Here is a 13,239-nt window from a genome sequence, read left to right on the forward strand (position 1 = left end):
ATATATACATGCATACAGATATCTATACATATATACACCCATCACACACACATACACATGCACACAAACACACACAATAGTCATTTGTTTTCTTATCCAAAACTACGTCAAAAGTACTGAATGGATCTTTATGAAATTTGGAAATTATATTCTTTGCATAACGGCCATAACTCCCATGAAAATTCATATATTTTTGATGTTGATGAAATTTTAACCCGAACATAACAGATGAGCATTATTTAGAAAATGATGTCACACGTTATCGAGGCTACCATTCTTTCTGGATGTGCAAAAGGGGATGACGTCTTTATTCCAAGAATTCCTCTTACTCCATCAGGAGCAGACATTCCTTTTACATTCAGAAGACTACAATTCCCCCTTCGTGTGACTTTTGCCATGTCCATAAACAAATCTCAGGGTCAAACACTGTCTGTAGCTGGTCTTCTCTTGGAAGAGCCCTGCTTCTCACATGGACAACTGTATGTTGGCTGCTCAAGAGTGGGCAGCAACAAAAAACCTATTTGTATATGCTCCACAAGGGAAAACAAGGAACATTGTTTACAACGAGGTGTTATAATCACAACAGCAAGAAAGTATGTACATGATCACCTTCTTTTACGAAACTTCATTGACTTTCATATATTTATATTGATATACATATATATACGTGTGTTTGGGTGCGTGTGTGTATATACATCTCTATATATAAAGATGATGCGTAGTCTAGACGGCGTTTTTAGATTTCATTATTCTCTTTAACCCGGGCAACGCCGGGTATTTCTGCTAGTTCATTATAAAGCCATGATTTTCTGTCAGACAAGGTTACCTCTCTTTGCTATTTCCCAGAGGAAGGCATAACAATTCAGAAACACATCTAGAGGCCTAATGGAGGGCGTCACTGAAATAACAATGGCATATTTACATCTTTTATCATAGCCAGATTTCTCTATGGTTAACTGCAGTGAGATTGCCTTTAGAAATTAAAATATGTCACAAACGTTTTAAAACTAATCTAAAGTTTATTTATTCCCCATTACTGCTTTGCACTTATGTATTCCATCACTTTATCTTGTATTTTTTTTTTTTTTTTTTCATTTCAGAAATAATTTTTGTTTTAAAGAAGTAAACAAAAAAAAAATGAAAAATAAAGAGAAGACACTGACCAGTGATCTTAACAGAAACTGTGTAATGAAAGTAAAGCAGTTATGTTATGGAAGAAATGCTTAAGTAATTTTAAAACACACAAAAATTGTTATATTCAATTTCTGTTGAGTTCTTAATAGTACTCTGAAGTGCCAAAAGGTTTTGTCTTGCTCCTGCAAACTGGTCATTGATGATATGTTTCATTAACTAGATTGCAGAAGTGTGACAAACAGTTTTGACACTTCATAGTAGACAGTACCATTAAAAAATAAAGAAATAAAGTGAATAAAATGATTTCCACAAATTGTAGAAAAATTGTCAGAATGATACAAAAGACAATAAAGAAAGAAAAAAGAAAAGAAAGAAAAACATTATCAAAAGATACTGTATTGTATTCAATAAATGAAAAGAAAGAGTTTAATATTTAAAAGCATGTATGTTTTAATAAGAAACAACAACTTTATGCTCACTCGATACATTTCCAGAATAAAATTTATTTACAAAGCTTTAGAATAACAAGAACAACAATAAAAACTACAATGTATTCTTACATAATTCAATTTAAGTTTGCAATGCAAAACATTTCTACTTCTACAAAAGGCTCCCATATGACAGTGTTCAATGACAGTTATTTGCATATCTCAGGACATGTAGAATAAATATAATTGAGGACTTATACAAAAGGACACCAACATGATATAAAATCATTGACTAATCTATTTTTAAAATGCTCTCCCTCCTTTTTCAGCCCTCATCTTTTCCTGCACTTAACTTTCCTTGCAAGCATGTGTGTGAAACAGGTTAAGAGTGATTAGCAAATATAGTCGAAGCTGCTCATTAAAATCACAGATAATAGTTTCAAATTTTTGGCACAGGACCTGCAGTTTTTGAGGAGTGGAAGAAGTCGATTACACCGATCCCAATACTTGATTGGTACCTATTTCCTCGACCCTGAAAGGATGAAAGGTAAAGTTTATCTCAGTGGAATTTAAACACAGAATGTAAAGGTGGAAGAAATACTGTGAAGCATTTCATCCAATGAACTAACAATTCTGCCAGCTCAACTTTAGCATTATCTAAAATTACAAATAATGCTATTAAACTGTTATTGTTAACCAAATATTTCTGTTTCAGACACTCTCAGAATTCTTTATATCCTCTGTTTGTAGTTAATAAACCAGTTACTGTTATCTAGAAGGCTCTGTTTCAAAGTGATCACTATAAGCAGCTTCCACTGCTAGTAGAAATAGAGGTAAAATAGTAACTTACTACCTCACAAACTTTTGATCAGCCACCATCTCAAATAAATTGAGATATAAATTGGATAAAATGAACAAAAAGTTTCTTTAAAATGTGTGTGTGTGTGTGTGTTTACATAGGACCAGAACTTTATCAAGCATACCTATATTTCAACAAGCAATTGAGACCTCTCATTTGCAATGTATTCATAAAATGTCTGCTATCAAGGTAATAAAAAGCAAACATTTTTCCCCTCTTGCAAATCTAGCAAAAATTTATAGAAGACATGGGGAGGGATTGATAGATGTAAAGCCAAGTATTTGAAGAACCATAACATGGTAACTTGGCGGAAGTTTTTGCTATTATGTTATCCAAGGTTAACACTGATTACGCAGACCTATGGTACAGACTCGTGGCCAAACAACTAGGCATGTCTCTCAAGTTTGTTGCTGTTGTGCTTTTGTAGCAGTGTGTCAGCCTATGCATGTTGTGGTTAGTTTGCTTTCATCATAGACCTGCTCAGATAATAATGATACAAGGCTAAGTAACAACAGCCACAACAACAAAAATTGCAATTGCATCATAGAAGAGTCATTTTAGCATCACTATTAAATTTACTTTCCATTTATTTCTTGAAGCACCAAAATTTTCATCACTCTACTGACACATCGACAGTTCCATTACAAGAGTCACAATGAAACCATGACAATGACTGGAGCACAGTAGTGTGATGAAAATTTGGCACCTCAAGAAATACATGAAAAGTAAATTTGATAATCTCCGTATTCTTACACAACTAAAATGAATCTTTTATAATGCAGTTTCAACACAAGAGCTCAGAGAAGCCACTTTCCAGAATAATGCGGCTCAGAAATCATAAAGTTCGTTGGGAAGTTTATTTCATGATATAAAATTATGCTATCAGAAAGAAAAATTTTATCAATGTTTTGAGCATAGGACTTTTTTCATGATATTCTATAGAAATACAGAAAATGGGAGAATAATTTCCATGTGTTGTTTCATAATGCATATGGGGATTCAAATAGGGAAGAGAGAAAATGAGTAATGGGAAAAATTGTGAAAACTTCTTGCAGGTTAATGGAAAATTTTACTAAATTTTGGCAAAATCTTGGACAGTCTCCTAAATAACTGATTACTGAATTTCAAAATCACTTCAATAAGATTATAGTGCAGTTGTTCAGGAAAAATCAAACATTTACCAGAAATGTTGATATTTCTCTTTGATCTGGCAAAGATTCTACAGCACATGTGCCAGTAAGGCGACGCTGACAACGATCATGCTCGAATGGGGCTTTTTACATACCACCGGCACAAAAGCCAGTCAGCGGCCCTGGCAGCGATCATGCTCAGATGGTGCTTTTAATGTTTCACTGGCATGAGTGCCAATCAGGCGGTACTGTCATCGGCCATGTCAATGATTTTGATTTCACTTGCTTCAACAGGTCTTCGCAAGCAAAGTTTATTGTCCAATGGATGAAGGGTACTCATAAGTGGGCTAGTTATACACCACTGGCATAGGTCTCACTTAGCTTGCCGGGTCTTCTCAAGCACAACATATCTCCTAAGGTCTTGGTCACTAGTCATTGCCTCAATGAGGTCCAATGTTTGAAGGCTGTGCTTCACCACCTCAACCCAGGTCTTCCTGGGTCTACCTTTTCCACAGGTTCCCTCAACTGCTAGGGTGTGACACTTTTTCACACAACTGTCCTCATCCATTCGCAACAAATGACCGTACCAGTGCAGTCATCTCTCTCGCACACCACATCTGATGCTTCTTAAGTCCAACTTTTCTCTCAGGGTGCTTACACTCTGTCGTGTATGCACACTGGCTGGCTTCGTTCCTTGCAAGCTTACACTTGTCCTCAACAGTCACGGCCTATGTTTCACTGCAATGTAGCACGGCTGTTCGTACACATGCATCATACAGTCTTTCACTCTGAGCGAGAGGCCCTTTGTCACCAGCAGAGGTAAGAGCTCTCTGAACTTTGCCCAGGCTATTCTTATTCTAGCAGCTACACTTTCAGAGTATCCACCCCTGCTACTGACTTGGAAGCTATCAACTACTTCCAGTTTTTCTCCCTGGAATGTGACAGAAGCTGTTCTCTGTACATTTTCAGTGTTTATTGCCCCTGAGCATTTGCCACATACAAAAACTATCTTCCTAGTTAGCCTTCCTTTGATATTGCTGCACCTCTTATGTGTCCATAGCTTATACTGGGTATATCTTATGGAGTTTCTGCCTATGCCTTTTCTACAGATCGAGCAGGGCCATCTACTTGAAGGTGTTTGTGGTTTGTCTACCTTCCTACTTATTAGGACTTTGGTTTTAGCTAGGTTGACTCTAAGACCCTTCGATTCTAATCCATGTTTCCACACCTGAAACTTCTCCTCTAGTCCTGATAGTGACTCGGCAATTAGAGCAAGGTCATCAGTATAGAGGAGCTTCCAGGGGCATCTTGTCTTGGATTCCTCTGTTATTGCCTGAAGGACTATGATGAATAAGAGGGGGCTGAGGACTGATCCTTAGTGGACCCATACCCCTACCCGGAATTCTTCACTGTACTTGTTGCCAACTCTCACCTTACTGACAGCATCCCTGTACATGGCTTCCACAGCACTCACTAACCATTGATCTATCCCTAGTTTCCTCATTGACCACCAGATAAGGGATCGGCGGACCTGTCAAAGGCTTTCTCCATGTCAACGAAAGCCAGGTACAGAGGTTTATCTTTGGCTAGGTATTTCTCCTGCAGCTGTCTAACCAGAAATATAGCATCTCATCTAGGCTGACTCTCTCCCTAATTAGTTGGGCTATGATCCTCTCCATGACCTTCACTACCTGATCCAACAACTTGATACCTTTGTAATTATTTGTATCTAATGCATCACCTTTACCTTTGTAGTAGTTGACTATGGTGCTGCTACACCAGTCATTGGGTATGACTCCTTCATGTATCATCTGGTTGACTATATGGGTGTCTAGGCTATAGCCAACACCACCAGATATTTTGAGCATCTCTGCAGTGATTCCTGATAGGCCGGGAGCTTTCCCTGTCTTCATACCCTAAATTGTTTTATCTATCAAGGTAGTCAATTTGGATAGCTGGTCCCTCTGTTGGGTTGGCATTTGGCAGACTCTCTTTCTCCCATTCATCTCTTTATTTAGCAACCTTTCCTAGTGGCATCTCCAAACCTCTCTCTTTGCAGCCTCGTTTAATGCAAGTGACCCATTATCCATGAGGACACATTTCTCTCCTATGACATCACGATTCTCTCTCACACACTGTCTTGCAACACGAAATATCTCAAGTCTTTGGTCCTCATAGCACAGAACATTGGCAAATTGTTTCTTATCTGCTTCCCCACTGGCTAAATAAACCTGTCTCATAGCTTCCCTTCTGGCAGTCTCATACAATTCTCTGCTACCACTGTTCTTCTAGTCCTTCCAAGCATGTTTCTTTTCCCTAATGGCCCTGTCAACAACATTGTTCCACCACCACGCTACCTTGGGTCGAGAGGGGACTTTGCACCATCCACAGATCTGGTCAGTGACCCTCAGCAGGTTGTCCCGTAGAAACCTCCACTTATCTTCCACATCATATATATATATATATAAACATGACGGGCTTCCTTCAGTTTTTGTCTATCAAATCCACTCACAAGGCTTTGGTCAGCCCAAGAGTATAGTAGAAGACACTTGCCCAAGATGCCAAAATTTTAATTAAGTTTTCTTGGCTCACTAGAGTACTATTTAGCTTCCACATTATTACTAATCAACATTTATAATGGCAATCACATTGTTTTCAAATATGGCAGCACAGTTTTCATTACTATGCACACCTTAAGAAAGAGAAGGCATTTGTTATAGTAGTTAGGATGTTGGGCTTATGGTCATGAGGTTATGCGTTCAATTCTTGATCTGAATGATGCATTGTGTCTTTGCTCAAGGCACATCATTTCATGCTGCTCCACTCTCGGCCTTCTAGCTACCACACACTTGTGAGAGACAAGGGCCAAGAGGGTGTCTTCATGCAACTACAAAGGTACATGATAGCAAATAACAGCAAAGTTTTTTTTAAAAAAAACAAAGCTCTGTTGTCACCGGTTATTTTGTAATTACTCATTTTGCCTTTAATCCTTTTGGGGGTGATAAAATGAGTATCAGTTGAGTTCTGGAGTCGATGTAATTGATTTTCCCCCTTCCCAGAAACTGCTGGGCTTGTGCCAAAATTTTAAAACTACTATCATTATTATCATTATTAATATCATTATCATCTTCTTTCAATTTTGTTTCCATTTCTTGCTGAGAATTTTCCTGACACCTAAGGCAAAGAAACTTACACTGTATGTTGGCAGGCCATTAAAATAAACACACCAGATTGTTCATTTACAAAGACATGTGATAGAAAAAAGGGGATGGAAAAAGAAAAAGGAGAAAAGGAAGAAGAAAAAAGAAAACAAAGAAAATAAAGGGGAAAAAAGGAAAGAAAATTCACTGTGATAATGCTCTTCTCAATACATGTTAAAATAATCAATTTCACTTCTTGCATGGTTGGTAAGCCAGGGATCATTCTCAAATAATTTTCAGTTTCTTTTTTGATTATTCCCAGTGCTCCTACAATCACTGGTATTGTAACTGTCTTGAGATGCTACATTTTTTTACTTTCAATCAGCAAATCTTTATATTTTCTGAGTTTATCAAATTCTTTTGCCAAGATATTATGATCACAAGGTATGTTCATGTCAACCAATAAACAGACTTTATTTTTTTGGTCTTTCGCAACAATATCTGGTTTATTAGCTTTGATGGTCTGGTCTGTATGTACTGGAAAGTACCAAAGAATCATTACATTTTCTCTCACTGTTACGGGCTCAGGGTGGTGCTTGTACCATTTGTCAGCAGTTTTGATTTTATAATGCTGACATATTAACCAGTGTAGATATTGGCCAACTCTGTCATCTTGATTTATACTTTATACGTGCTAAAACTTTACACCCAGAGATTAGGTGGCCCACTGTTCCAGTCTCATTGTTGCAGTATCAGCACTTTGGGTTTACTCCATTATTCATCATTTGGTAGTTACTGATCAGTAAGCTCTGATCTTGAGCAGCTAAGATAAAGCCTTCACTCTCTGCCTTTAGCCTCAACCACCAATGGGCATGCTTCTGGTCTACATCAGCCTGTTTGCTACAGGTCACATATTTGCCATGCAGAAGTTTTTGTTCCCACCTATCAGCCAATTGTTCAAATGTTTTTTACTTTGTCATTGATTTCACCTTCTTTGCAACAACAGTTGCTGCAGTTGTATCATGCTTTTCAACCTGGATATTATGCATGAAGTCACTAGCAAATTTTTTGCTCTCCTTCATGACAAAATGAAGCTTCTTATGTCTCTCATGGTTTTCAACATGTTTTAGCAACCAGTAGTTAAATGTTTCAAAATATTTGGCCAGTCCAATTATGGTGGTTTTGTAAGAGATTTCAAATAGGATCAAGCATCGATCTCCTGGGGCTCTGGAGAAGGTAAAGACGGTCTGCATTTGCCTTTTAGGTGATGCATCTTATTACAAATCAGTAGTTTAAGGATTTTCCTGTCAATATTTTTTATTTTGCTGATATTCCAGTGCAACACATTGAAACTATAAATAACAACTGGAACTACTAAGGAATTTATGGCTAACACCTTGTTATGTACATTTAACTCAAATTTCAGAACTGCTTGAACACTCCTGTAACATTCCTTTCTGGTTTTCTCTTTCATGCTTGCATGCTGAATGCCAGAGCCCTCATTTGTTCCGAGGTATTTGTAAGTTTGTTCCTGTTCAAATTCGTTTATAACTGTATCAATATCTAACACCACTGAATGTGAGGTCTTCAATTTCCTTTTCTGGAAAGTGGCCTTGGCACATTTATCAAGACCAAATTCCATCCTGATGTCATCACTGAATGCTTTCACAGTATGTATATAGGCCTCCAAACTCATTATTATTTTTGCCATAGAGTTTTAAGTCTTCCATATAAAACAGATGGCTTATTTTCTTGTCAATTTTATACCCATATTCTGTTCTGTTAAGTTCACTTATAAGGGGTATTAAGGCTATGCAAAAAATTAGAGGTGAAAGTGAGTCACCTTGGAAAATGTCACAGTTGATATTAATATTGTTGTAGTCAGTACTTCATTAGAGTGGTATAATTGGAGATTTGTATTCCACACTGACATGTCATACTTCAGGAAGTTTGAAATTACAGGAGAAATTTTGAAGATATCCAGTGATTTCAAGATTCATAAATGTGGTATGCTGTCGAAGGCCTTCTCATAATCAATCTATGTGGGACTGAGATTTCTGTGATTGTTATGACACTTCTCAAGGATTATACGATTGATTAGAAGTTGATCTTTGCTCCATATGAGCCCCATCAGCACCCTTTTTGTTCAGTGGGGAAAATATTGCTGTTTCATAAATGCATATGTTTTCTAAACAAGGATGGATGTTAAAATTTTATGTGGTAGACAAGGAGGTTGTGGGCCAATAGTTTTGGGGAAATTTGGTTTCATTATTCTTTGGAAGTAGCTAAGTAATACCACTTGCTAACCAACCAAATGTTTTCTTAGGATCTCTCATAATTTCTGAACTAACTTTTCATGTGTGCACAGGAGCAATGAGAGACAGAAATTTGGCACCCTATCTTTACCAGAGGATTTCCACTTATGAACCTTTGTGAGTGTCATCCTTATTGTGATGTCTTCCCATGCTTGTTCTGGTAAATTTTGGTAGGATCCTTCTGTGCATCTAATCCAATCTGCATTTCCATTGTATGTCTTTTCCTCACTTAAAATATTTTTTTCCAAACATTTCCAACTTCAAGAAGGTTGAGAAAAAACTTATGATTACAAAACGGAACCACTTCAGAAAATTTATTAAGGAGTTTTGGCCCAAAATATTTAAGAATCAAGTACGATTCTCTCAAGCATAACCTACATTTGCTTAAATTAGCATTAAAGTGGGGGTCTTCAGACAAGACTGACCATTCAACAACGTAGCTCATATTTCTTCTCTTCAAATCATGAATACAGGATGCCAATGTGGTAGAATTAGAATATTTGGCATTCAAAAGTGAGCTCATGTGGGCCCTATATCTTCTTTTAAAATCAGTAGTGCTCCCGCAATTCATTGTTCCTGAACATGAAATCTTCAGTCGTGAATCAATCTGAGAGGAATAGTGGACTATCATTCAATTAGGAAAAGCTGGAGACAACATTCTTCAGTGGTTGGCATGGCGTTGACTAATTATGAGTATGTACACCTGTGAAAATTGTAATTCACCATGTGATGTTATTGATGGAAAATTATGGCACTGCAAGCATTGTAAAAGGAGCAAATCTGTTCATTACTGTTCATTTTTTGAGAGAAGTAATATTTCTTTGTTCAATATCATTTTAATTGTTTATTGTTGGTCATGAGATATGTCGCAAAATGATATTATGCATGAGGCTTCTGTCAGTAGTTGAACTACAGTTGTGGATTGGAGTAATTTCTGTCAGGAAGTATGTGATGTTTGGCTCCAACAGAATTCCACAGATAAAAAGAACACATTTCTTCACTTTTTGATCACGATCGATAGTGTTTATGTTGTGTACAAAGTAAAGTTTAAAAAGTTGACTTGTTTATGTTCCTTAGTTATGTCTCTTTGCTTCTTTTACTACTTATCTCCCCCTTAATTTTATTTACTTTTTACTCTGACCAAACTGAACAAGTATCTAATTTTTGCAGCCAGTTTAAGTGATGTAGGTGGAACTTTTATCTCACCTGCATTCTTAGTCTGTTCTTTTTCTAACTGCATCAGGTCTTTGTTTGATAAACTTTCTCTCTGGATTGCAAGCAATTCAGTCACATCATCATAAATGATTTCTTCAAATTGTACATCCTTTGCAAGTGTCACAATATCTTTTTTTTTCCAAGCACTATTGAAAGCTGAAGGTTTCACTTCATTCCATGACTCAGTACTATTATCCACAGCATCCATTATGCTGAATTTCTTCCATCTGTAGCAGAAGCATGCTCACAGTTTGGCTTTTTGCCTTTAGGTACCCACATTTAGGCTCGTCACATGATGGACGAGTCCCTCTAGCTTTATGCAGACTGTCTATCCCATCACGTGACAAACCAGCCAAGCGCACTGTCCTCAGCTGTTTAAGGAAAGATTTTCCTACCATTTCCAGTGAGGTGAGTCATCATGAGTGAGTTCAGATCATAGGCCAGAAAGCCATTTTTATTTTCGCAGGCAGCCTCAATTATTCTTCGACGTGTACATTTGTTCATGTCTTCCAGCAAAAGTTATGTCTCATATGTACTTTTCCTGTTTTATCCAGTATACATCATCATTATGTACCACCTGCATGTTAAATCATTTGTTTATATATTCTGATTCTTCCTTCAAGATGAATCACTACAGTTTTGCCATGTTAACACTTTTTAACAGATTGAATAAATTGTCGGACTTAATCTTGGTTTCCTCTATTCTACCTTTATCTATACATGCAGCCTTAATCAAACCAGCATTTATCCATCAACCCAACCTCCAACCATTAAAACTGTTGACCGCTGATGTGATGTTACTGTTTCCAGCAACGAATTGATTTCATTTTGCTACCACCGTATTGTTTTCTACATGGAAACTAAATATTTTTTACTGGTGAAATTCTCTATATCTCTGAATTACTTGTTAAACTATATGATCAGAACCTTTACTTGACAGCCTGTTAGAGATGTTTTTACTTGGAGGACCTCATGGTTACATTTTTTTAACCATTTTCTATAGGCATGTGTGTGTGAGAGATGTTTTACTTTCAAATATTATTTCTTACCACTACTACCGGCCTTTCATGCTTGTACAGCATCATTGGCTTACTAGAAATAGCAATCATCTGCTCATCAATATTTCTCAGTTAAATATGCAACTGTTTTGATGCTTTCTTTTGTGCAGCATTTCTTGTTTTGATCCACTCCCGTGCCAAGTTCATTTTTATTCTATCTGCTTTTTGCGCCATTTTTCAATTTGAGCAATTCTTTGGTTATGACTGCTGTTGCGAAATTTTGCTTCTGCATGAAAAATCAATTTCCCATTTCTCATGGCCAGAGAATGGGGGAACTTTGGATTTTTTTTCATTTGCACGGTACTTTTCATCCCACATTTTTGGTCACTCTTCATCTCCAGTTGTCTTGGATTCAGCAGTTTGCCACCTTTTTCTCCCACCATGATATTCGTCTTGAGGCGACATTTTCTCTATGGTTCTTCAGCTTTGCATCCATGTTTAACTCAATGCCCTGTCATGGCCACTATCACTACCACTACTTTTGGGATCTTCATTTGTCATCTCCACACAACATCACCCCCATTCGTGCCATTTCAAATTTGACAAACGCTTGTCCATTGCCATCATGGATTTCAGCATTTTCTTCATTGATGCCAGCAGATTTTTTTTTCTCTGCCTACAACAAATTTTTATTTCAACCTGCTTATGTGTGGGAGCTTCACATCCCACTTTTGCTCCTTGAACTGTGAGAACATTTTTTTCACCAGTTTGCAACCGTTTTTACAAACTTTTCGCTATTTTCATAGTATTTGATGTATTGTACATTTTTATTGGACACCTTTTTTGCTCATCTTTTTTCTCTTTTTTATTGCACATCATTTTTGTACATTTTTGTTCTTACTATTTATTGTACATTTTTCCTTCTTGCTACAATTTTCTTTGTCTTTTTTTGGTTTCGTATCTTTCCTTCGATGTCATTCTTCTGGAGGGTAGTTGTAGCAGAAGCATGTTTGCAGTATGACTCTTTACCTTTAGGTACCCACATTTTGGATCGTCATGTGATGGGCGAGTCCCTCTAGCTTTATGCGGGCTGTCCACCCCATCATGTGATAGACCAGCCAAGCTTGATATCCTCAGCTATTTAACGGAAGCTTTCCCTGCTATTCCTTCAATGAGGTGGGTCATCATGAGTGAGTTCAGATCTTAGACTGGAAAGCCATTTTCATTTTCGTGGGCAGCCACAATTATTCTTTGACGCATACGTTTGTTCCTGTCTTCCAGCAGAAATTATGTCTCGTATGTGTTTTTCCTGTTCTATCCAGCATACATCATCATTATGTACCACCTGCATGTTAAACCATTTGTGTATATATTCTGACTGTTCCTTCAAGATGTATTTCTACAGCTTTGCCGTCTTAACACTTTTTAATGAATTGAATAAATCATCACACTTTATCCTGTTTTGGTCTTTCTTCCTTTATATGTGCAGCCTCAATCAAGCCAGCATTTATCCATCAACCCAACCTTTCAGTTGTCAAATATCTATAGGTTTATCCTCCCCGTCAATTGTCATATAATATGCTTTGAAGTTGGATGGAGTAAAGAAGTTGTATTCTTGGAGATATTATTCTACTCTCACATAATCAGAAAGGTCATCTACGTTTGCTGGGCAGCTCAATGCATGGTCTAAAAGAAACAATGCTTTGTTGGAAATATTATGTCCAGTACTGTACCTTTCTAGCGTAGGACAAAAAAAAAAACGTTTGAAAACTACTCTTTGAAAAAGATCTTAATTATCCATGCCTTTTAATTTGAATGCCAAATTAGAGATAGATTAAACTTTGTGTAACCTTGAAAGCCCTAAGATTTTTGGATTGATACACAGGTAGAGGCTTTAATTTCATATCACCAAACCTGCCACAAGCCACCTTTTTTCCTAAAAAAAATTTTTTAGATAGAAATAGAATAAATAAAAGAATAGGGTGGCATACTCCGAGGAACCCCATGGAATTTTCTTTTG

The 13,239-nt window shown here is 37.0% G+C and overlaps 1 protein-coding gene across 1 annotated transcript in view; it reads left to right on the forward strand.

Moving 5' to 3' along the window:
* The window catches only part of LOC149135147 (uncharacterized), a 205,129-nt gene extending 192,457 nt beyond the window's left edge, over positions 1-12,672 (forward strand). The window contains exon 4 of the mRNA XM_089353962.1: positions 1,101-12,672. Within this exon, the coding sequence (XP_089210088.1) occupies positions 1,101-1,106 (6 nt within the window). The 3' untranslated portion in view covers positions 1,107-12,672. The remainder of the gene's footprint in view (positions 1-1,100) is intronic.
* The last annotated feature ends 567 nt before the right edge of the window (positions 12,673-13,239 follow it).

Source organism: Octopus bimaculoides, chromosome 6, assembly GCF_046866305.1.
Source record: "Octopus bimaculoides isolate indiv1 chromosome 6, ASM4686630v1, whole genome shotgun sequence".
NCBI lineage: Eukaryota > Metazoa > Mollusca > Cephalopoda > Octopoda > Octopodidae > Octopus > Octopus bimaculoides.